Source organism: Schistocerca cancellata, chromosome 3 (genome assembly GCF_023864275.1).
Source record: "Schistocerca cancellata isolate TAMUIC-IGC-003103 chromosome 3, iqSchCanc2.1, whole genome shotgun sequence".
NCBI lineage: Eukaryota > Metazoa > Arthropoda > Insecta > Orthoptera > Acrididae > Schistocerca > Schistocerca cancellata.
Window position 1 is genome coordinate 289,826,594 of NC_064628.1, and position 22,040 is coordinate 289,848,633.

At 43.2% G+C, this 22,040-nt stretch overlaps 2 protein-coding genes across 2 annotated transcripts in view; one reads left to right on the forward strand and one right to left on the reverse strand.

Annotated features, from left to right (window-relative positions):
• LOC126174975 (uridine diphosphate glucose pyrophosphatase NUDT14-like) overlaps positions 1-4,274 on the reverse strand; it is a 102,984-nt gene extending 98,710 nt beyond the window's left edge. The window contains exon 1 of the mRNA XM_049921447.1: positions 4,135-4,274. Within this exon, the coding sequence (XP_049777404.1) occupies positions 4,135-4,215 (81 nt within the window). The 5' untranslated portion in view covers positions 4,216-4,274. The remainder of the gene's footprint in view (positions 1-4,134) is intronic.
• Positions 4,275-4,361: 87 nt separating this feature from the next.
• LOC126174974 (syntaxin-7) overlaps positions 4,362-22,040 on the forward strand; it is a 95,248-nt gene continuing 77,569 nt past the window's right edge. The window contains exon 1 of the mRNA XM_049921446.1: positions 4,362-4,559. The gene's annotated coding sequence lies outside the window, so the exon portion shown is untranslated. The remainder of the gene's footprint in view (positions 4,560-22,040) is intronic.

The following is a 22,040-nucleotide window of genomic DNA, read 5'->3' on the forward strand; positions in this document are numbered from 1 at the left end:
ACAGAAAAAAAAATTAGATTTTTATCTGATTATAAAATTTGCAGTTTTCCAAATAAAAATGGGAAGTATTTTATTGTGAATTGCTGTGTTATAAAGGTTAAATTTTGTGTTTGTATTGGTCATGTCCAGAAGAGGATGGGCACCAGGTTGAGGAAGTTGAAACAGAGTTTGAACAACAAAAGCATTCTGATGGTAAAACCATAAGAGGCAGGCTGACAGACAAAATGGTTAATGAACTACAACAGTATGGTCTACCTTCTTCCACAGCCTGTCCACTGATGAAAAACCAGTAAACCATCTTTGCCCACCTGGAACTGATTCATGGTGCAATTACCACAATGCCCAGTACTCAAACAGTTCACACAGTGATAAACATTCCTTTCCAGCAGCAGTCATGGATGGCATAAAACCTATTTACAGAGACCTGGCAAATCCTGAGTTACTGAAGAAGTGTCTACATGGTCAGACTCAAAACCCTCAATGAGTCGTTCAATAATCTTATATGGACTCACATACCAAAAAATGTCTTTGTTGGAATGAAGACACTAAAGTGGCGTGTCAGTGATGCTGTTATTGCTTTTAATGATGGCAACATTGGTAGGGTGAAAGAGGTACAGCATATAGGAATTACTCCTGGAGCAAACTACATCAGAGAACTTGAACCGACGGACAAGATACACATTGGTAAAGCAGTGTATGCAGCACAGTTGGCCACTAAGGAGTCCAGAAAGAAGAAAAAAACTTGGAAAAAGATCAGAGGATGATATACAGTGTGGTGCAGGGTGCTTCTGAGTGACTAAAAATAAAAATAAAAAAGTTAACCATATATTAAGTGAGTTACACTTTTTTGAAACTTTAGAAGCCATTCCTGAAAATTTACATTTTCTGTTGCATTTTTCCCTAAATCTCAGAAACCACTTCGAGTAGAGTATTCAAATTTTTAGGGAGTAATAACTTACACATCCTGAGTCTACTGAACTAAAAATAAGAATATATTAGTACATGTAGGCTAATTAAAGTTATTTAGGATAACATACAAAAAAGTACACAAAATTTTAACCGTGTGATCAAAAAATTGTATTTCTGAAAGCAGTGGCTGACATGTAATTATTGCAGTTTAGCAGACTCAGAAAATACAATTTAATGTCCTGTAAAAGTTTCATGTCAACGGCTACAGTGGTTCCTGAAATACAGGGAATCCAAGTTCTTTCGAGAACAGTTACTGTCTTCATAAATATATAGTTAAAGGCTACCCAGCCATTGACCTTCGTCTGTGCGAATGCACACAGGTTGCCCAAACTCTTACGGGAATCGCCAAAGCGTGCACGAGTAATGAGGGAATGGGCCAATGTCTATAAGGTACATTACATTTGTAGAATTGTGGACAGTTGGGAATGTGAGTCTACGGGAAGCATGCAAGGGATAAGTCCCTGCAGTCGCGCTATTCATCTGTGTCCTCGGTGGCTCAGATGGATAGAGCATCTGCCATGTAAGCAGGAGATCCCGGGTTCGAGTCCCAGTCGGGGTCACATTTTCAGCTGTCCACATCGAGGTATACCAACAACACCTGTTGGCAGCTGAGGGTTTCAGTTAGTCATAATTTATTCCAGGGAAAAAAGCTGCATGGTCAACAACAGTAAAATGTTCTTTCGAGAACAGTTACTGTCTTCATATATAAATTTAACATTGTCGGGATAGGGCGTTCCAACTACCCTTAATTTCAAGTGAGTATAAACAGTACAGACATCATCAGCAGGTTTCATCAGTGTGTTGGCAGTGAAGAAAGAAACTGTTTTATATTGCAAGTTACCTGAAACAATTTATGTATAAATGAAGGAACATTACACGATAGATATTACCGAACGAGGTAGTGCAGTTGCTAGGACACCGACTTCATATTCAGAAGGATGGAGCAACTCTGTCCCATCATCCTGATTTGGGGTTTTCTGGATCACTAAGGCAAATGGATGGCCCCTCCATCTAATTACCAGTTATACCCTCTTAAAGCATGTTATGTATACTGTGTCCTATATTTTGGTGTATTGATTGGCACTGTATTATATTGACAGATCCTATATTGTGATATGATCCTTGGATGAATAAAGATAAATAAAATAAATAAATGCTTACTGACACTTAGAAATTCACAAGCAAATGTGAATGAATGTATTGCAAGAATGTCTATACAGCTGTTTTATAGAAATCAGTTCAGAGAGCTTGATTATTTATTATATCTGTAGAATACATATATAAGATACTTATGTTATTGAAAATAAATTGCAATACTTTATGAAATAGGAATGTGCAGCTCCATAACATCACAAGGGATTGCAGCCTCATTTATAGCACATACAGAAATTCCTTTTGAGACTTACCAATACACTGATTGTTTCATACCTGTAATAACAAATGTTTCTTGGTTTAGATTAGATTAGATTTACTTTCATTCCAATTGATCCGTAGTGAGGAGGTCCTCCAGGATGTGGAACATGTCAGAAAAACTACAATACATGACAAATATTTACAACTAAAACAAATAAGCTAATGTACCATTCCACAGGTCCCATGTGGAATGATCGTCATTTTTTAATGAACACTAAGAGTCATTTTAGAAATACTAATGCACTGAATTTAAAATAAAAAAGTTTTTTATTTATTTATAAGGTAATAAACATGTAATACAACTACTGTAATACTTATTTACAATGAACACATTACTGCACTGAAGTGGTGCAGAAGTTAGATTATACTTACACACTTACACACACACACACACACACACACACAAATTTTCCGTGAACACATTACTGCACTGAAATTGTGCAGAAGTTATGTTGTACTTATATAAAAATCAGTTGATTTTACTAAGAAATTCATCAATGGAGTAGAAGGAGTTGGCCACCAATAATTCCTTTAGGCTTCTCTTAAACTGAATTTCATTGGTTGTTAAGCTTTTTATGGCTGCTGGCAAGTTATTGAAAATGTGTGTTCCTGAATAATGCACACCTTTTTGTACAAGACTAAGTGACTTTAAATCCTTGTGAAGATTATTCTTATTTCTAGTATTGATTCCATGAATTGAGCTGTTGGTTTGAAAAAGTGATATATTTTTAATGACAAATTTCATTAAGGAATAAATATATTGGGAAGCTGTAGTTAGTATCCCTAGTTCCCTGAACAGGCTTCTGCAGGATGTTCTTGAGTTCACACCACATATAATTCTTACTGCACGTTTTTGTGCCCGGAAAACTTTAGCTTGGCTTGATGAATTACCCCAAAAAATAATGCCATATGACATTATGGAATGAAAGTAAGCATAGTATGCCAGCTTTTTCATTTTTATATCCCCTATGTCTGACAAAATTCGCATTGCAAACAGAGATTTGTTAAGACGCTTCAGCAGTTCTGTGGTGTGCTCCTCCCAGTTGAATTTATTATCAAGCTGTAATCCCAAGAATTTAACACTGTCCACTTCTTCTATCTTGTTTGTCCACATAGTACTGTGGATCCCAAGAACACTGAAATTACTATAAAAATGTTTGTAAAGGACAGGCAATTCTTATTGCATTTGTAGTTCAACAAAAATTGTAATAATAATCATATGTACGATACGTACAAAACTGTGACATGACTATATACCGTAATAGTTACAATGTGATGGGAAACGGACGAACGATTTTGTTCAACGAACCGATGACGAATGAATGTGCAAGTATTTCGGCAGAGTACAGTTCTATTTTGTTGTATAAGCGACGTACTAGTTGCATGTTCCCTATTATTCTGTAATTTTGTAGCGGGAATTTTAATCGTTACTATGTGCAATGTTGTCTAGATCATTCTTTCTTGTTGCTTGGATTTATTGTTTCGACCGCCAAATAAACTACAGTTGTAATAAAATAGTCAAAACAGTGCCTACCCGCAACAAACTATGTCAGTCTAAAGGAAAGTTCGGTGCCTGTTCAACACATTTTCTGTGTTGTATTTCTTGCCATTTGTCAACCTACATTGGTCTACTCGCAAACTGAAATAAAGTTATTTATTTTCATTCAGTCCTCAGCATACTTGTCAGACCCAATTTCGTTTTACTCAGAGAAACAAATTATTTTTTGCTTTCCACATTTTTGTCAAAAATACCTGTGTATAGAGCATTCTCAAAGGTTTGACATAGTTGGATTGAACTAGAGGTTCGAAACTTATATCCTTAATGTTATGCATTGTCCACTTGTTCCCTTGCGCTATTTCGTCAATTTCAAGTGCTCCACAAGTCACAACACTCTCGACTCTCGAGTCTCGATGGAATACCGCGTGACACAGCTCATCGAAAATTTACATCAGCTGCGATATTTCGATATTATAAACATCGATTGTCAGTGCGGCCTGCAAACTGGAAGTGGAATTGGAAGTAGAGTGGAATGTTGTGATGCAGAGACAAGTTGACAAGTAGGGGAGAGGGAAATGTTTTGGTGTCAAAACGTTCATGTTTTAAGAGACTTCGGCGGCGTGTACTTAAGAACAGTGTTGTTGAGGATCTGATGCTGTAAATTAACCTGCCTGGGAAGGTAATATTAATTATCTGGTTGTTAACGAGATATTCACACAGAACGACATGTGAATAAAAAGACATGAGCGAGTATTCTTATTCAAAATTTTCCTGACACGGTATCCTTTTAGTAGTTTCCATTTCCCCAGCAACTAAAAAGGAGTGAACTATGACACCGTAGCTGTCATAATTTATTAACAATCTCCACCCCCAGAGAAATGCGATGTAATTAATAGGCTAGACGTTGACATTTTGCTAGTCGTCATATTCAGCCAAATGGTTTTAATGCTGCGTTATTCACATTTTTCACACACATGAACTGTAATTCAAAGTACTTTATGAATATCCAAACCTTTGTGCCTGACACATGGTGTACCCAGTATATCCTGTAGATTGTGCGCGTTATGTCACAAGGAAGAACATGAAAATAACGGAACGGATCTTATTGAATTATCGTTTAGTTCTTACAATGCCCTTTAGCATATAAGGACTGCAAAAATACGCGTTTTGAAGTGAAAATCATTGCATCAGTATAGCGATACATAAAAAATTCATCAGATATTCAACTTGATCTAAACCAGTTTTATTAGAAGTATATCGTATTGTCGAGAATATCAAGTAGTGCACAGGTTTTGCTGCCACCCCAAAATTACTGACACCTTTGATCAAATTCATTGAGATGCAGCAGTGGTTCAAATATTGAATTCTGGTATATGTATTAAGTTGAAATACGCACTCTACTGTTCTGAGCAAGGCCTTTTTGTTGTTTGCCCAAAATTGCTTGTGGTAATTGTTGAAATAGTTCCTTCAACAAAACCAGTGCACATGCCTTCACTCAAATTTTTACATATACATCCATACTATGGAAACCACTGTGATGTGTATGGGAGAGAGTACGTTCCATTGTACCAGTTGTTAGGATTTCTTCCTGTTCCATCCACATATGGAGCAGAGGAAGAGATCATTTGAATGCATCTGTGCTGTAATTATTCTGATCCTTTCCTTACAATCCCTATGTGAGTGATAAGTAGGGGGTTGTAGTATATTCCTAGAGTCACCGTTTAAAGCTGGTTCTTGAAACTTTGTTAGTAGACTTTCTCAGGATAGTTGGTCTATCTTCAAGTGTCTGCCAGTTCAGTTCTAGCTATTTTGTGCTCTTCATGAGACATACATGTTGGAGAGGCATTAATTTCAGTTTTCCTTCTTTCATTTTGAATATGACAACCATGTCATGATCTTCGTATTACTTTCACACACATGACCACTGTTTCTGGCTGCTGATGCCAGACTGCAAGCAACTGTGCATGATGGGAGAAGCAATCTGGACTGTGGGGGTAAGGAGGCGGCTGGGGCAGGGAGGGGTACAGATAGTAGGCTAGGGGTCACGGGATGGTAAAGTGCTGCTTGTGGGATCATACATGAATGAGGTGGGGAGAGGGTAGGACAGCTAGGTGCTGTCAGGAGGTTAGAAAGGGGAGGGGGGGTGGGGGCAGTAAAGGAGAGAAGTAAAAAGGCTGTGGGTGCTTTGGCGGAATAGAAGGCTTGGTACTGGGTAGTGCTGGAGTACAAACAGGGAAGAGGATGGAGGACAGTGACCAATGAAGGTTGAGACCAGAGGGGTTATGGGAACATAGGATATATTACAGAGAGAGTTCCCACCTGCACCGTTCAGAAAAGCTGGTGTTAGGAAGGATCCAAATTTAACAGGCTGCGAAGCAATCATTAAAATGAAGGACGTCATGTTGGGCAGCATGCTTAGCAACTGGGTGGTCCAGCTGTTTCGTGGCAACAGTTTGTCAGTTGCCATTCATGCAGACAGCTTGTTGGTTGTCGTGCTTACGTAGAACGCAGCACAGGGATTGCAGCTTAGCTTGTAGATCATGTAACTGGTTTCACAGATAGCCCTGCCATTGATGGGGTAGGTGATGCTTGTGACCAGACTATTGGTAGTGGTGGGTGGTGGTGGGAGACTGTTTGAGACAGCTCTTGCATCTAGCTGTTTTAGAGGGATATGAGCCGTGAGGCAAGGGGTGTGGAGCTGGGGTGGAGTAGGGATGAATAAGGATATTGGGTAGGATTGATGGGCAGTGGAATACCATTGTGGGAGCAGTGGAAAGGATAGTGGGTAGGACATTCCCCATTTCAGGGCATGACAAGAGTTAGTTGAAACCCTGGGGGAGAATGTGATTCAGTTGCAGCAGTGCTGGGGAATGACGTCTGTGACCAGATGATGGAACTTTGTGAAACGGTGGGTGACTGGAGAGATAAGACATGGGAAATTTGTTTCTGTACAAGATTGGGATGCAAATTTTATTCTGGGAAGGCTTCAGTGAGAACCTTGGTATATTATGAGACAGACTGCTTATCGTTATGGACGTGATGGTCACTTGTGTCAAGGCTGTACGGAAAGAAATTGATAGCATTTGTCAAAGTGGAGGTATTGCTGGTGGTTGGTATGTTTGATATGGCTGGAGGTGCTGATATAGCTGTTTTTGACATGGAGGTCAACATAGAGTTAGGTGGCTTGTTGGGTTGAGGAGGACCAGGTGAAGCAAATGGGGGAGAAGATGTTGAGGTTCTGGGGTATGTAGGTATGGTGTTCTTTAGATCAGTGAATAGGTTGGCATAGGGTGGTGCAAGGTGGGTGCTCATTGCTGTACTGCAGATTTGTTTTTAGATGCTACGTTCAAAGCTGAAGTAATTGTGGTTGAGGATATAATTGGCCATAGTGACCGGGAATGAGGTTGTAGGTCTGGAGTAAATCAGGCATTGGGAAAGATAGTGTTCGATAGCAGCAAGGCCATGGGTGTTGGGTGTGTAGGGAGGTGGTATCAACAGTGATGAACTGGGTGGTAAAGGAACTGGAACTTTGGGTAGCTGGAGGAGGAAGTGTTGATGTATTCTATAGAGGAGGAGAGGTTAAATGTTACAGGCTGAAGGTGTTGGTCCACAAGGGCAGATATGTGGGGGCAAAGTAACCAGCCACAATGGGGTGACCTGGGTGGTTGGGTTTGTATACTTAAACAAGCATGTAGAAGGCAGGGGTGAGGAGGGAGATTGGGAGGAGGTTGTGGAGTGCTAATAAGGGTTTGAGGAAAGACTAGAGATCCTCTTGGATTTCTGGAATGGAGTCACTGTGACAGGTTTTCTAGATGCACAAATTTGATAGCTGGCAGAGTCCTTCCACCACATAATCTTTGCGGTTCAAAACAATAGTAGTGGAGCCTTCATCAGCAGATAGGATTATAAGGTCAGGGTCAGTTTTTAGGTGGTGGATTGAAGTTCTTTCTGCAGATGTAAGGTTAGCTTGCATTTTGAGGGATTTGGGGAATGATGGTGAGGCAAGGTTCAAGGTTGAGAAATTCCGGAGGGTTAACAGGGGTAATTGGGGGCCGTGGGGTGGATCACAGTTGGATGGAGGAATGAACTGAGTCATGCAGGGTTCAACATTGGTTTTGGGTTGAGTCTGATGGGTAAGGATTGGTGGCAAAAAAGTTTCCATGGTAGGGGTTGGGAGAAAGAGAGAATGTCTTTTACAAGTCCAGCATGATTTAATTTGGGAGTGAGGCAAAAAGTAAGACATATTTCTTATTTGCATATGCAATTCTTCGATCAATTCCTAATAAGCTAGGAGTTGTTATTGCATTTTTGGAAAAGACAGATACTTCTGTGGGACTAAGGCTTTTGGAGGAAAGGTTCATGACTATGTCTCAAGTCTGTTTAGGTTCTGGATTCTATATGTTGGCGGGCAGGCGTTTTTGAAGGTGTTGTACATACAGTAGGTCTGCAAGGTAAGTTTTGTCAACTATGAGGGGCTGTGGAGGATCTTTGGAGGCTGTTGTAGAGATGGTGGATAGTGGAAGTCCAAGGTGAGAGTAGGTGGTGAACAGTTTTAATCTTCCAGGAAGTTTTTAATCAGTGCACATACTGCTGCAGAGTGAAAATATTATTCTAGCAACACCCCCAGGCTATGGCAAACCCATGTCACTTCAAAATTCTTTCTTCTTGGAGTGCTAACATGCAAGTTTCACAGGAGAGATTCTTTGAAGTTTGGAAGGTAGGAGATGAATTACTGCCGAAAGTAGAGCACTTGCCCGCGAAAGGCCAAGGTCCTGAGTTCGAATCTTGGTCCAGCACACAGTTTTAATCTGCCAGAAAGTTTCACCTCAGTGCACTCTCTGCTGCAGAGTGAAAATTTCAGTCAGGAGGTGAACAGGTTGGAGAGTTTCTTGAGGCTGCTATGGTTCCTGAAGAGCAAGGAGTTTGTGTGAGAGATGGGATACAAGAATCTGGGATTGCGCAGCAGATAATATGGCTGGAGAGGAGGTACTGCAAAGAGGTTTGGGCATGATTTACATGGTTTTGCAGGACTAGGTTGGTGTGGGTTAAGGCCTGGCAGAATCTGAACAGGTGGAGGTTGTATGGAAGGGAGGGTTACTGCCAGAAGTGGGTAATTTGATGGTAAGACCATTTGGAAGGATTCCATGAGCCGGGCAGCAATGCAGGAATAGTATGTGGGACTGGGTTCTGCGGAGAGATCAGGAAACTTTTCTGTATTGGCACAGATGGAAAGAGCAGGGATCCATGGTGGAGGATAAAAATGCATAAATAATGTAGAAAACTGTACAAAAAAATTAAAGCAAATATACCAAAAATCTCAGACAGCACAAACAGCTGAAGTATGGGAAAACAAGATGAAACCTGAGGCAGCAGGGCTGACAGTGAAAGGTGAAAATGAACTGGAATTGAAGTGAAAACACATTGAGATCAAAGATAGAAATAAATGAAACAACTATAATGTGGATTGCAGGTCAGTGGGTGGTTATGAATGAGGAAAGGGGGCAGCAGAAGTGACTAGATTAGTTAGGTTAGTAAGTGCAAACTGGAGGGAGGGGTGGGGGGGGTGGGGGGTAGAGAGAGAGAGAGAGAGAGAGAGAGAGAGATTTGGGGCTGGGCATGGGGTTGGTAGGATGAGGTAAAAGTTCTCGTGGCACAAGAAAGTAGAGAAAATAACATACGAAAGTGACAGAGTGAGAGTGATCCAACTGAAGGTCTAGGATTAATGATATCGGCTGCAGTAGTGTGGGACATGAGGTGCAACACAAACAGTCAGCGCATACATGTATATGTACCATAAACATCATCAAAAATAACACTTTATCATCCTCCCCATAGTCCATGCCAACAACCCTAGCAATATCATATTTACGTGGCCTTACACTCTTGGAAGAATGACATTTGTCTTGACGAGCCGCCATAAACTTCACAATTACAACCCTGATTTGGCTTGAAATGTCTCATCCATGTCACTCTTTGTCCCACAGCCTCCCATTCTGATGGAAGGTCTGTTAATTCTTGATCTCTTACTTGTTACACAACATTAATGTTTCAGAAGATTTATAGGGAGTGCATGCTTTCATTTCCAGCAGTTAAAAAATGTGTGGCTTAATTCAAGTTGTCATAGTTCTGTTGACAATGGTACATAGAAGGATGTCCCAGACCTACAATCAGCGATATTGTGTTGTCTGATGGGCTATTAAGTGTCTTTGAAATAGTGAAAATCACACTCTTCAGGAGAAAGAGTATTATGTATTTTATGTGAAGAATCGACTATTAAAAAACTTTGGGCAAAATTGACTTTGCATTTGTTGAATACTGACAGAAAACTGATACTGAAACAAATTTCTCAGAAATTTGTACTGTATACAAGAAAGTTAACCAGTCTGTACCAGAAACAATTTATCAAAGCAGTGGTGGCTAGCCAGTATCTTTGCAGAAAACCAGGTGAAATAGGTGTCATCTATTGGAAAGATAATGGCCTGCATTTGCTGCTATACAAAAGCTATTTTTCTTAAATGTAACCATGCATAAGTAAAACAATTGACAAATGCTACGACAATCTCGTGCACCGTATGAATGAATAAAGAAATATGAGAAGTGACAGTCAGCCTCTGTCTTCCAACTGTTTCTCACAACTGAAGAAATCTGTACCTGGAACACAATTTTTTAAGTTTAATGAAGAGATTGTAGCAGTTGTATGTGCATCTTGTGAAGACCTTACAAAATCACACTTCAGTGATGTAACTGGAAAAATCTGGACTAAGTAAAAAAGGCTGTGGAAAAAATTTATTTTCAACTGAAAATTTGGAGCAAGGAATGCTCAGCATCTATACCAATGGTGGAGCAGGATGTAGGTTTGGTTTGTGAAGATCGTCCTTATCTGTACACTATCACTTACACCCCACTGGATCACCTACAGTGTTCACAAATGTATATGTCATGCATTTGCAGCTGAAGCTGCGAATAAAAAGCTAGTAATATATATGTGCAAAAAATTATGTGTAGTTAAATTTTTAAAGGAAGTTTTTACTTGCGAACCAAGGGCATGGTGATGGGAAGTCCATTATCACCAGCATGGCAAACTGATACATGGGACACTTTGAACATTCCTTCTCTCTCTCTGTCCTTTCTGCCAAGTTCACGCCAATGTGTTTCTATCGATATGTTGACAGCACTTTTGTGATCTGGAAACATGGAATGAAAAAACTTGAAATATTCATGGCACATTCAAACTCTTTCAGCCCAACGGGTGGAACTTGAGAAAGAGGGGCAGCTATCTTCCCTTGACATGTTATTTAAGGGAAGGCCAGACAAGTCCCTGGATCACAGTGTATATAGAAAACTGATGTACACTGATGTCTTATGTTCATGCCTCAAGCCATCACCATTCATCACAAACATACTTGGTGTGGAAGATTAGTCCATAGAACTGGAACATTTGCAGACAAGGAGAATCTCACCAAAGATTTATATACCTAATAATTGTGTTCCAAAGGAGTGGGTTGATTGATTGATTTTAACAGGAGAACTAAAACAGCCTAGGTCTGACCCGACACTGCCCGCACCGAAACTAGGTTTATTGTGTGGTATCACTCCCTGTATATCTAGTAAAGCCAACCAGTGCCCTTAAATAGTGCAAGGAGTCCCTCTACCAGTTTTTTGTTAGACACAATTTCTTCAGGTCTAATTGTCCTGAAGATTCTGTATCTTTTACTCTCCAATGCCATGCATTCAAAGATTAGATGTGATGCAGTTTCTTCACGCTCATCACAGATCCTACATTTAGAGTCCTCTTCCATTATACCCATTGTGTGTAGGTGTTTTTTTAAGTTCCCATGGCCGGTCATCAGTCCAGTCATGAGTTTGGTCTCTTTCCTGTTCAATCCCAGGATTACAGAGCTTCTTTTTTAAACATGGCTTTGGCATCATTACCTTACCATGTTTTTGTTTATAGACCTTGGTCCAGTATTCTATGTGCTGTCTTCTGAGCCAGTGTCATAATTCTAATTTGATCACAGCCTTGGTGATTGTCAGAACAGGATCCAGTCTGATGAATGGAGTCTTTGCCCCCATCCTGGCCAATCTGTTGGCTTGTTCACTGCTACCGATCCCTGAGTGGCCAGGGACTCACACTAGGTTTACCCTATTGCTTCCTCCTAGCTCCACCAGAGCCCTGTGACATTCTGCAACAATCTGAGATCTTGTTGCAGGAGCTGCCAATGATTTCAGGGCTGCATGGCTGTCTGAATAGATGTAGCTGCTACGGTCATTGTAGCACCTACTCATATTCTCCTCCACACATGCCCTGATTGCAGTAATTTCGGCTTGGAATACAGAGGCCAGTTTCCCTAGAGAGATGCTGCTCTCCAGTCTTGGCTGAACCCCGTACAACCCTGCCCCAATGCCTTGATCTGTTTTCGACCCATCGGTGAACCAAACGATGACCCCCATACGGTGTCGAACTGTTTTCTTCTACTGCTCCCTACTTCCAGTTACTATGTTGTTAGGCTTGTCGAAGCAGTTGGGAGTTATTATATAGTCGGCGGGCATTTCCCCAGCCATACCTATATTTACCTCACTCACTGTGTTAGTGTGTGATTCTGGATATCCGAATGAGACCCAGTTTTGGCCAGTTTTAAGTCTGTATGCCCCAGCTGCTGCCTCCATCTTAACCCAAAGGTGAAGTGGAGGCATATCCAGCATGGCTTCCATTCCAGCAGTTGGTGTGCTGGTAATTCTGTCCGTTATGGCTTAGCAGGCCAGTCTCTGCACCTTAGCAAGCTCTTTAGCAGCAACCCGCTGTTCTACCTTCTTCCACCACACTACAGCCCCATAGGAAATCCTAGGTCTAACCACTGTGGTGTATATCCAGTGCATACCCCTGGGGCTTAGGCCCTAGTTTTTGCCACAAGCCCTCCTAGTACTCACTAAAGTGCTTTTTGCCTTGGAGCAGATACTCTTAATATGAGGGGTCCAAGTTAGCTTCTCATCCAAGGTTACCCCTAGATATTTCACTGTCACCTTCACAGGTAGAGTTTCATCGAAGAGCTTTAGATTCCAACTTGCATGCTGAATATGTCTCTTCATAAATAGCACCACAACAGTCTTCTTAGGATTAACTCTCAGATCCTGTTTAATGCACCATTTTTGCACAATGTCGAACCCTCCTTGTGCCATATCCCTGACTGTGTCAGTGAATTTGCCAAGTATTACTATGACAAGGTCATCTGCGTATCCTTGGCAGAAGCATTGTCTGGAACTTAGTTCCTCAATGAGTTCGTTCACCACTAGATTCCACAATAGAGGAGACAAAACTCCTCCTTGAGGGCAGAGTCTAGTGGTGTTAATTACCATCTTTTTATTCGTCATGGTAGCCTCTACCTTTCTTCCACTAAGCATGGCTCTGGTCCACCTACATATAGTGGTCCCCAGGTCATGTACCTCTGCTGCCCTTACCATGGAATCGAAGGACATGTTACTAAAGGCCCCCTCGAATCCAGGAAGATGCAGAGGGCTATTTCTTGGAAGTGAAATGCTTTTTCCACCTTCCCGATGAGTTGGTGGAGAGCTGTCTCACATGATTTACCTGGTTGGTATGCGTGTTGGTTCAGGTGTAGAGGGACCCTACTTAGCCTCCTCTCCCCAACGTATACTTTAACCAGTTTTGACAATGTTTTGAGAATGGAGGAGGACAGACTGATTGGTCTCATATTCCTGGCCTTGGTGTGATCAATTCTCCCTGGCTTTGGAATGAAGACAACCTTCACTGCCCTCCAAACATAGCAGATGATTCCTACTGCTAAGCTAACCCTGAATAGCCTGCATAGGACTCTTATAAGCTTTCCTCCTGCCTGTGGCAGGAGAGCTGGAAAAATTCCATCTGGGCCAGGTGACTTGAACGGCTGGAATGTTTCCACTGGATTTTGTTGAAATTCACACACTCCTTGGCCAAATCCCAGTCCTCTGGGTGCCTGAGAACTGTTGTCTCTCTGGGGTACATACTGGTCTGCGTTATCCAGCAAAGCATATTGAGGAAAGTGAGTTTTGAGGAGCAATTCCAGCATCTCATGTGCAGTCTTTGTATATTCCTCATCCTCCTTCCTCAACGTACCTTCTGGATTAGTTGGTACTCTTGTGAAGTCTGTCTTGTGCAGCTGTGCCTTCCACTTCGTCACAGAATGCCTTCCAGGATGCCTCCTTTGCTTGTCTTATTGCAAGATTGTAACCGACAAGGGCCTCACGATGTTCAGCCCATTGTCCTTAATGTCTCGCAATACCTGTCTCCATACCTGTTTTCTTTGCGTTTCCAATTTGGTATTCCACCAAGGAACACTCCTATTTGTGCATTTCCTGGTGATTGTGCAGTTGTCCTGATATGAGGTCACTATGGCAGAGGTAAAAGCCTCTGCTACTTCCTCAAATTCTACTGGCTTCCTTATCGTCATTTTAATTTCCAATAAGCCTAAGTCAAGCTCCCTCCTATATGTCTCCCAGTCTGTTTTCCTGGGATTTCTATAAGTCATGGTCTGTCTGATTCCCATTTCAACCTTGAATTTAATGTACACTCTTTGACATAAAACTCGACCGGCGGCCAGCCGCTTCAGAGGCTAAGTTCTTGTTGATCGCAACTTGGGACAAATAAACTGACCAACTCGCTAATTCTCTAAGTCCGGCTATCTGCACAATCTGGCAACACTGTAGACTGCGGCTCTTCCTGTAGGAAGTCTTGTCCGATGTTAGAGAAAACGTAGCCTGTTTACGCCCGTGGTCTAGTGGTGGCATGTGTTCTTTCTGTGTATGCTGTCTGTGGATCGATACCAGCTGGGGTAAAACATTTTTATAGCCTCTTCTGTCTGAATGGTGAAGACGTGAATTTGATGGTAGTGCAGATTCAATCTATTTTACTTTCTGACACACTGATAGCAAAATTTTATCCAGTAACCATTTTTCAACAGATTTCTCGAAGACTGTCCTCCTCTGGACGCTGTATGCGGCAAAGCTCCGGGATCCACTTGCTGGCTACTGGCAGCGGCTGTGGCGACAGCAGTGGTGCTGCACTCCCCCGTTCTTTATCGAAAGCGCCTACTACCGCTCATCACTTTTGATAATTTAAAACACTTTATTATTATTAAATGTTGCTAAACAGAAAATTTCTACGATTTCCACTCATGCTCGAAAGCAACAGAGAATTGCTGTATTACATTAATCGGCAGGAGCTGAGTATGGCCTGAAATTAATTTTATAGACTGGGACGAAAGTGATAGTTAAGTTAATCAGATTTAAACCAGAAAAGATATCGTTTTTGATGTTTCAGAGAACGGAGAGGAATTGCTATCGCTGGTGTCAGGAAAACTCTACAGTTAAATGCTATTGCAAAAATTTATAGGAGAGGAAGTATATTAATGAACATGTTCACTTCATAACCAACCTCCTGACATGTGTAAGACCTATATGACGAACAAAGCTAAAATTCATATCATTGACAGTCGGTTTGAATCTTTTCCGAAACTAGTTCACAGTGAAGCACCTTGGCATTTGCAAAGCAGACATCCGTGATATTAACATAATTTACTTAGTCGAAATTGCACGAAGATTTGCGTGTAAAGGAATTCCTCAGATTTCATGTAAGGAATTTTTACTAGCAGTTTGCAACTCTATTAATTAAAATAGAATATAAAAAGGTCGTGTACAGTGGCTTTCTCCGAGATTGGAACTGCCATCTTATATAGCACTATCATCGCAACGCATAAGGGAACCACTTTTTTAACAAAAATGGAAAAAAGGAAAAAAGGATTTTGGAAGGTTTGTTTTTCTGCTTTTTTATTTTTATTTTATCTTATTTTTATACAAATGGATAAAAGGAAGGCCGCTCCTCTTTGGCTAAATAAACAGAATGATAGGAAGTCGTCCCATTACGTCAAAGGATGCTCCATACTATAGCCCGCTGCGAATTTTTCGATGACTGTCATCTCGTTGCTGTGTTGTTTCTGTTGTTTGTTCAATCTCATTAAAAAAAAAGGAACTGGGAAGAGGTGCTATGGTTAACTTCTCGTGTCATCGGTAATCCAACTGCGAGGCGGGTTATGGAATGCGCTCCAAAGAAAATTAGAAAAATATTGCCTATATTTAGGGTTCTTGACGATCACACAATGTCGTTCGTTGAGGTAATACCACAAATCGGGTACTGTCTTTTCGCCATTACCGAATAGGTAGTGAACAGCGTGGCCGCTGGTCCACATCACAGAGTACGTTTTTGCTCTTGGGAAATAAATCTTATCGGGGAAAAGAAGTGATTGGGTAGTTATCCTGTTGGGAGTCGTGCGTGTGAGAAAAGCCAATATCTGATGCACCAAATACCAAACGTCCTTTGCCGACCCGCATTCGAAACGATGTTCATCCGTGTCAATCACTTGGCATGTGGCGCACAAGGGTGAAAGCAAGGTGAATGTGATGTAGGCGGGACTGGCACAACTGTTTCCCATTAACAGTTACGTACCATGCAGATTGCACGTCAGTATCAAGGGTGGTGGTATTCACTGCCTGCCACACAGCGCGCCACTTTGTAGTGGGGTGTTTGCTTTCAATCACATTCGGCGTCCTGTTCATTTGCATGGCAGCATATATCGCCCTCGTCATCATCAAGCGAGTGGGTAGTAGTGTGGTGCGGTTGTAGATTAATTCAAGGAAGGATTGGCTAATGTAGAAGAAAGGTGCTGGGATGTCCGATATCAGCACAGGGGGTGCGAGTGAGATTGGTCGTAAGACTTCCAGTAAGAGACTTGTGAGGCATGTAGGACTTCGTCGCCACAGTTGCAGGTGACAGCTGATGAACAGGGCCTTTGCTCTGTTCTGAACACGACAAAGGCCTAAACCCCCTCTGCTCCTCGGGAGGGTTAGGGACTCGTAACGAATCTTAAATAACATGCCCGTATTAACAAAGGATCCCAAAACCGCCAACATGTGGTGAGCCAGGGTAGGTGGTATCGGGAGTATCTGTGCAAAATGGGGGATACATGATGCCAAATAGACATTAGCATATCGTGTCCATTGCAGGAGATCCAGATGTCTCAGACGGTGGTCACTTATTCCTGCTCTCATCTGATTCAATAAACGCCTGTAGTAAAGGGCTGTTGAACGCTTCATGTCAGATGTGAATTCAATGCCAAGACAGCGGATTGTGTCACTGATTCGTAGCAGTGCGACGCTCTCGTCAGGTAGGCCTCTGCCTATAGACAGGGCATGTGATTTGTGGAGATTGAGATGGCTCCCTGATGCCGCGCCGTAGGTCGCCACCCATGCCAGTGCTGCACAAACATCATCATTATTGCGAAGAAGGGTACCAGATCATCCGCATAGGCAGTGCAGCAAAAAGTGTGTCCACCAAGGGACATCCCAGTCAGGCGTTGTCGGAGGCTGTAGAGGAGTGGTTCCAAGACGAGGGCATACAATATCGCTGAAAGAGGGCAGCCTTGTCGCACCGATCGCTGGATCTGTATCGGCGTCATGAGACGGTCATTATATAACACTTTGGACGTCGCGCCATGTAGGAGACGCATCAGTACATTAACTATGACGTCCGGATACCCCATGTGTCGCAGTACCTCCATCAAAAATGTGTGGTCGACTCTGTCAAAGGCCTGGCTAAAGTCGAGTGAGGCCAAAACTCCTGGCAGTTGGCGAGCTTTGGCTAGCGCGATCATATCTCTATATTGGCACAATGCAGTGCGAATATTATGGTCACCACCTAACGATGCCTGGTCCTGCAACACAACACATCATACTGATCGCTTGAGGCGTGCCGCCAGAAGCCGGGTGAAAATCTTCAAGTCACTGTTGAGTAAGGTCAAGGGCCGATAGTCACTGATCCTGGATCCGCCTCGTGGTTTGTGTATGGGCACTATCAGTCCTTCTAGGAAAGCCCCCGGGATCTGTGTCGTGGGAGACATAAGATCGCGGCAAATATCAGTCCATGCTGGTGCCAGCAATTGTTGATATGTCCGATAAAATTCCAGAGGAAGGCTATCAGGTCCCGGGGACTTATGAGCAGCCCCAGCCTGTATTGCTTCAATGATTTCCTATTCTGATACATCTGCAGTCAATCCGCTGCCGCTGTCGGAGAGATCGTGCCATAAGTGAGTTGAGAGACTTTGGCGATCACCTCTAGGGGATGTCGATGTTCCGAGTACAGCCTAGTGTAGTGAGCATGAAGGGCGTTTCCTTTGTTGCGCTGGGTATCAAGACGCCGTCCGTCTTCCATCGTGATAGCTTGGATCAGTGTCCTGCGTCGGCGCCGTCGTCCTGCAATGATGTGGTAAATGGACGGTTCCTCCTGGGCCACTCTGTCTTGAGTGCGCGCTCTGACGATCGCACCCTGAAGATGGCAACGTGTTACTCTGATGATCTGTGTCTTGGCACAGTTCAGAGTCACCTGATGTTCAGGTGAGTACGGCAGTGTTGTACATTCCCTTAAGATGCTGTAGTAAAAGTCCATGGTATGTCTCTTCCATGCTGCAACATCTCGGCCGTACCCTATCAAGGTCTTGCGGAGGGCTGGTTTGGTGCAGAGTAACCACCACGACAGTGTAGACTGGTAGGTGCCACGCCGGTGACTACAAGAGTCCCACGTGTGCTCTATAAGGTGGCGGCATTCCTGAGAAGCTAGGTGGGCATCGTTCAACTTACAAGGACCACGGCTGTGCCATACCTTCTGGCGGCCGAGGGTAATGGCGCAGATATAGGCCTCGTGGTCAGAAAAAGCTGTGGGCCAAACTTCGGCAGCTCTTGTCCCCACAGCTATGGAGCGCGAGATGTAAATCCGGTCGATGCGGCTGGAGGAATGGCTGGTGTAGTGAGTAAATCCGGGCCGATTGCCACAAACATGTTCCCACGAGTCCACCAACTGAAGATTATTTATAATTGTCGTAAATTCTGCGCAGGGAGAATCATGTGGTAACTGATCCTTAGGTGCTTGGCTACAGTTGAAGTCCCCTCCGATTATCAAGGCGTCCTGACGGCCCATAAAGAGGGGCGTGATTGTATGAGCGAAAAAGGTGGATCGTTCGCGACGCCGATCCTGACGGTGCATAGATGTTAATAAGTTTGACTCCTTGGATAGTAAGAGCCACGCCTCTGGCGTCAGGGAGATACTCAACGTCTACTGCAGATATACCTTCGCGGAGGAGGATCGCCACACCACTGCCATTGGCAGACGCATGTGAGGCCCAAGTCTTGTAGCCATAGGGTTCCTTGAAGTCTGCGACATACACCTCTTGAAGGAGCGCAATGTCGATGTCTGCCGCATTGAGTACATCCTGTAGCATCGCTAGTTTATGTTGGGCACGTACGTTGTTGATGTTAATCATCGCTAGACGGTATGTTTGGTCAGCCAGGTCGGCAACTGTGTTGTGTAGGAGGCCAGGTGTGGGCGGCAGGGGCGGCTCCACAGAGGCTGACGATACAGCCGTAGTCACTGTGGTTGGTTGGTGCTGGGTACTGCCGTGGGAGCATCTCTGCCTTCGGCATCCTCCTGGTGCTGTGGCTCATCCTCGAGATCATCCACCCAAGAATCAGACGCAGCAATTGGTAACTGTTGATTAGTGCTGTCAGTAGAGCGCTTGCACGCATGTTCAGTAGCAGAAGTGATGTAGTCAGACCGAGGCTCAGAAATTGTATCCGCCTTAGCATCGTGATGGGAAGGGTGAGTTGTGGTGATAGAGTCCTGAGTGTCGTCCGACGCCAGATGTTCGTCCGGATCACACATCCGAAGCAGGCAATCATCGGATGGCATATGGCGCCGTTTCTTGCATTTTCGAGGGGACTGTTGTTTCCGGACATGTTGTTCTGTGTCAGAGTGCGGGCGACAATCAGCTGATGTGGTCTCCATTGGTAGGAAGGCAGAGGTCGGGACAATTTCTGTTTCTACTTCCATCTTCTCTTTAGGCTCGTCTTGGTGGCGCAATTGATCACCGTCTTGAGGCGAGTCTGCCGATGACGTCGTAGAGGGGATATGCCGTCTGCTACACTGTCATCGACCACTGACTGCAATATGGTGTTACGATCCTGGGCAGGAGCTGTTGCGGTTGCAGCCACTGCATACGTGATGGGGAGTGAAGTAGGCGTCACCGGGGTTGGAACTTCACCAACTGGTGTCCGAGTCAGTTGGCGTTGAACGCAGGCCGATCGGACATGTCCTTCCTGGCCACAGCCGGCGCAAGTACGCGGTTGTCCATCGTACATGACAATGGCTCTGCAGCCGTCAATTACTAAATAGGATGGCACATGCTTCGTCAGTTCAATCTTAATTTGTTGCACACCATTTAAGACGGGGTACATCTCAAACGTTTGCCATTTTTCAACCAAGTGGCTTAGCTCATTGCCGTACGGTTTGAAAGCTGTCATCACAATATCTGGCAGGACTTCGAATGGAAGCTCTAAGACCGTCAGAGTGCGAAGGCCTAATCCAGCGTGGTCGATTGTGACAGTTCTTGTGTGACCATCAGAATGCTTAAATTTAAGTCCATGAGCGTGTCGGCACACATCAGTGCACGCCTTTTCATTGATCAGTTTTATGTAGACGACACTTTCTGTTATAGAAAAGTGGATCCCAATGATGTCTTGAGGTGCAATATGAAGTTCTTCCTGGATGAAACGTTCAATGTCAAGTGCTCGAGGTGTTGCGTAGTCCCCTTGAAATGTGATCTTAATTTTGGACTTGTGATAAGAGTGCGCCATGGCACTACCGAGACAGGGACACGTGACACTCGCCCCAGCGGAAGGTAAACAGTAAACACTTGCGCGCGCAGTGCGCTAACATGGGGACACAGGCCTGATGACCTCGCCCCACCGCTGCTAACAGCGGATTGCCACTGAGCTAACGACACACTGGCCCTAACAGGCAGACTATAGTCTTTGCGATATTGCCTGAGCTTCAAAGCGCAACATTATACACACAAATAGGTGTTACTTATGTGAAGAATGCCGTTCTTGGAATCCAGAAATTAAATATACTTTCTAAGTGTCTCGTCTTACAGTGGATTATATTGTATGAGTATTCAATGGGAAAAACGAACACCATGTGAATTTAGTGAGGTAACACCGCGCTACACCCGGAAGTAAATGCACTATCACAGTGTTGACAAATATTTGCTACAACGTTGCCTATTCTCAGCTCTCTTATGAAGCAGATCTTCAGCGAAATGCTTGTCGTGATTGTCCGATACGGTTCTTCAGAGGGGATACGTGCGGCGTTCTCTCCTGATAGTTTCTGATGTCGTCTTGTGGGCTATGTATACATTTGAGGAATTCAGTTATCATTAATCCAGAATGATACAAGTTTCAGCTTCCGACGTGGGAGAAGGCTGTTGACAACTGACATTATATCATTTCAATGTAGGAAATCAAAACGGATGATTCAGTGTTTCTCATTCAGCATAAAGCATGTAAAATAATTTTCCGTAACGTTCATACTCATCTCAAACTACAGATGAAGTAAAAATACATCTTAAGCTTATCTGAATTGAATATAATGTAAGATAGCAAACGCTTTGCACCTCGATGTCGAATGTGTCCACGTGCAGTCTTTTGCAGCATACATATAGAATGTCACGATTACCACAAAAATGAAGAAATATGTTGGTAGGGATGGAAGCAAAAAGAGATACAGTCAACAAATATTCGATTCCTCATGGTATTCATTTCATTTGAGATGGATAACGAGGAAGTCTGCGTCATCATACGTTTCCTCCTCGAAATCTGTATGCTCTATTATATACTAAGTAGATTGACCATTGTTTCCATAATGTTACCCTCTTATTTGGCCCCTAAATGATCAATAAATTCCAAATGCATGTCTCTGAATGAAAGTAGTTGTTTGAACCTTTCCTGCGTTGTTTTTTTGTGCTTTTTTGCTTGTAATTCATGAAGCACACCACTGTGCCTCAAATCCCCCCCCCCCCCCTCCCCCCATAGGGTTAGGTCTCAAAACTAAACCATTTATTATCCAATGGCATAATTTACTCTGACAGCTTCAGCACAAAACTATCAAAGAAAGTCTTCCATTTACAGTTGCATCACTCTAACCAGAAGCTGACCCAAGTATGATCCACGGTCATGGTCTAAAATTAGCAGCTCTCTGCTACTGTGGCAAAGTCCATACTACATT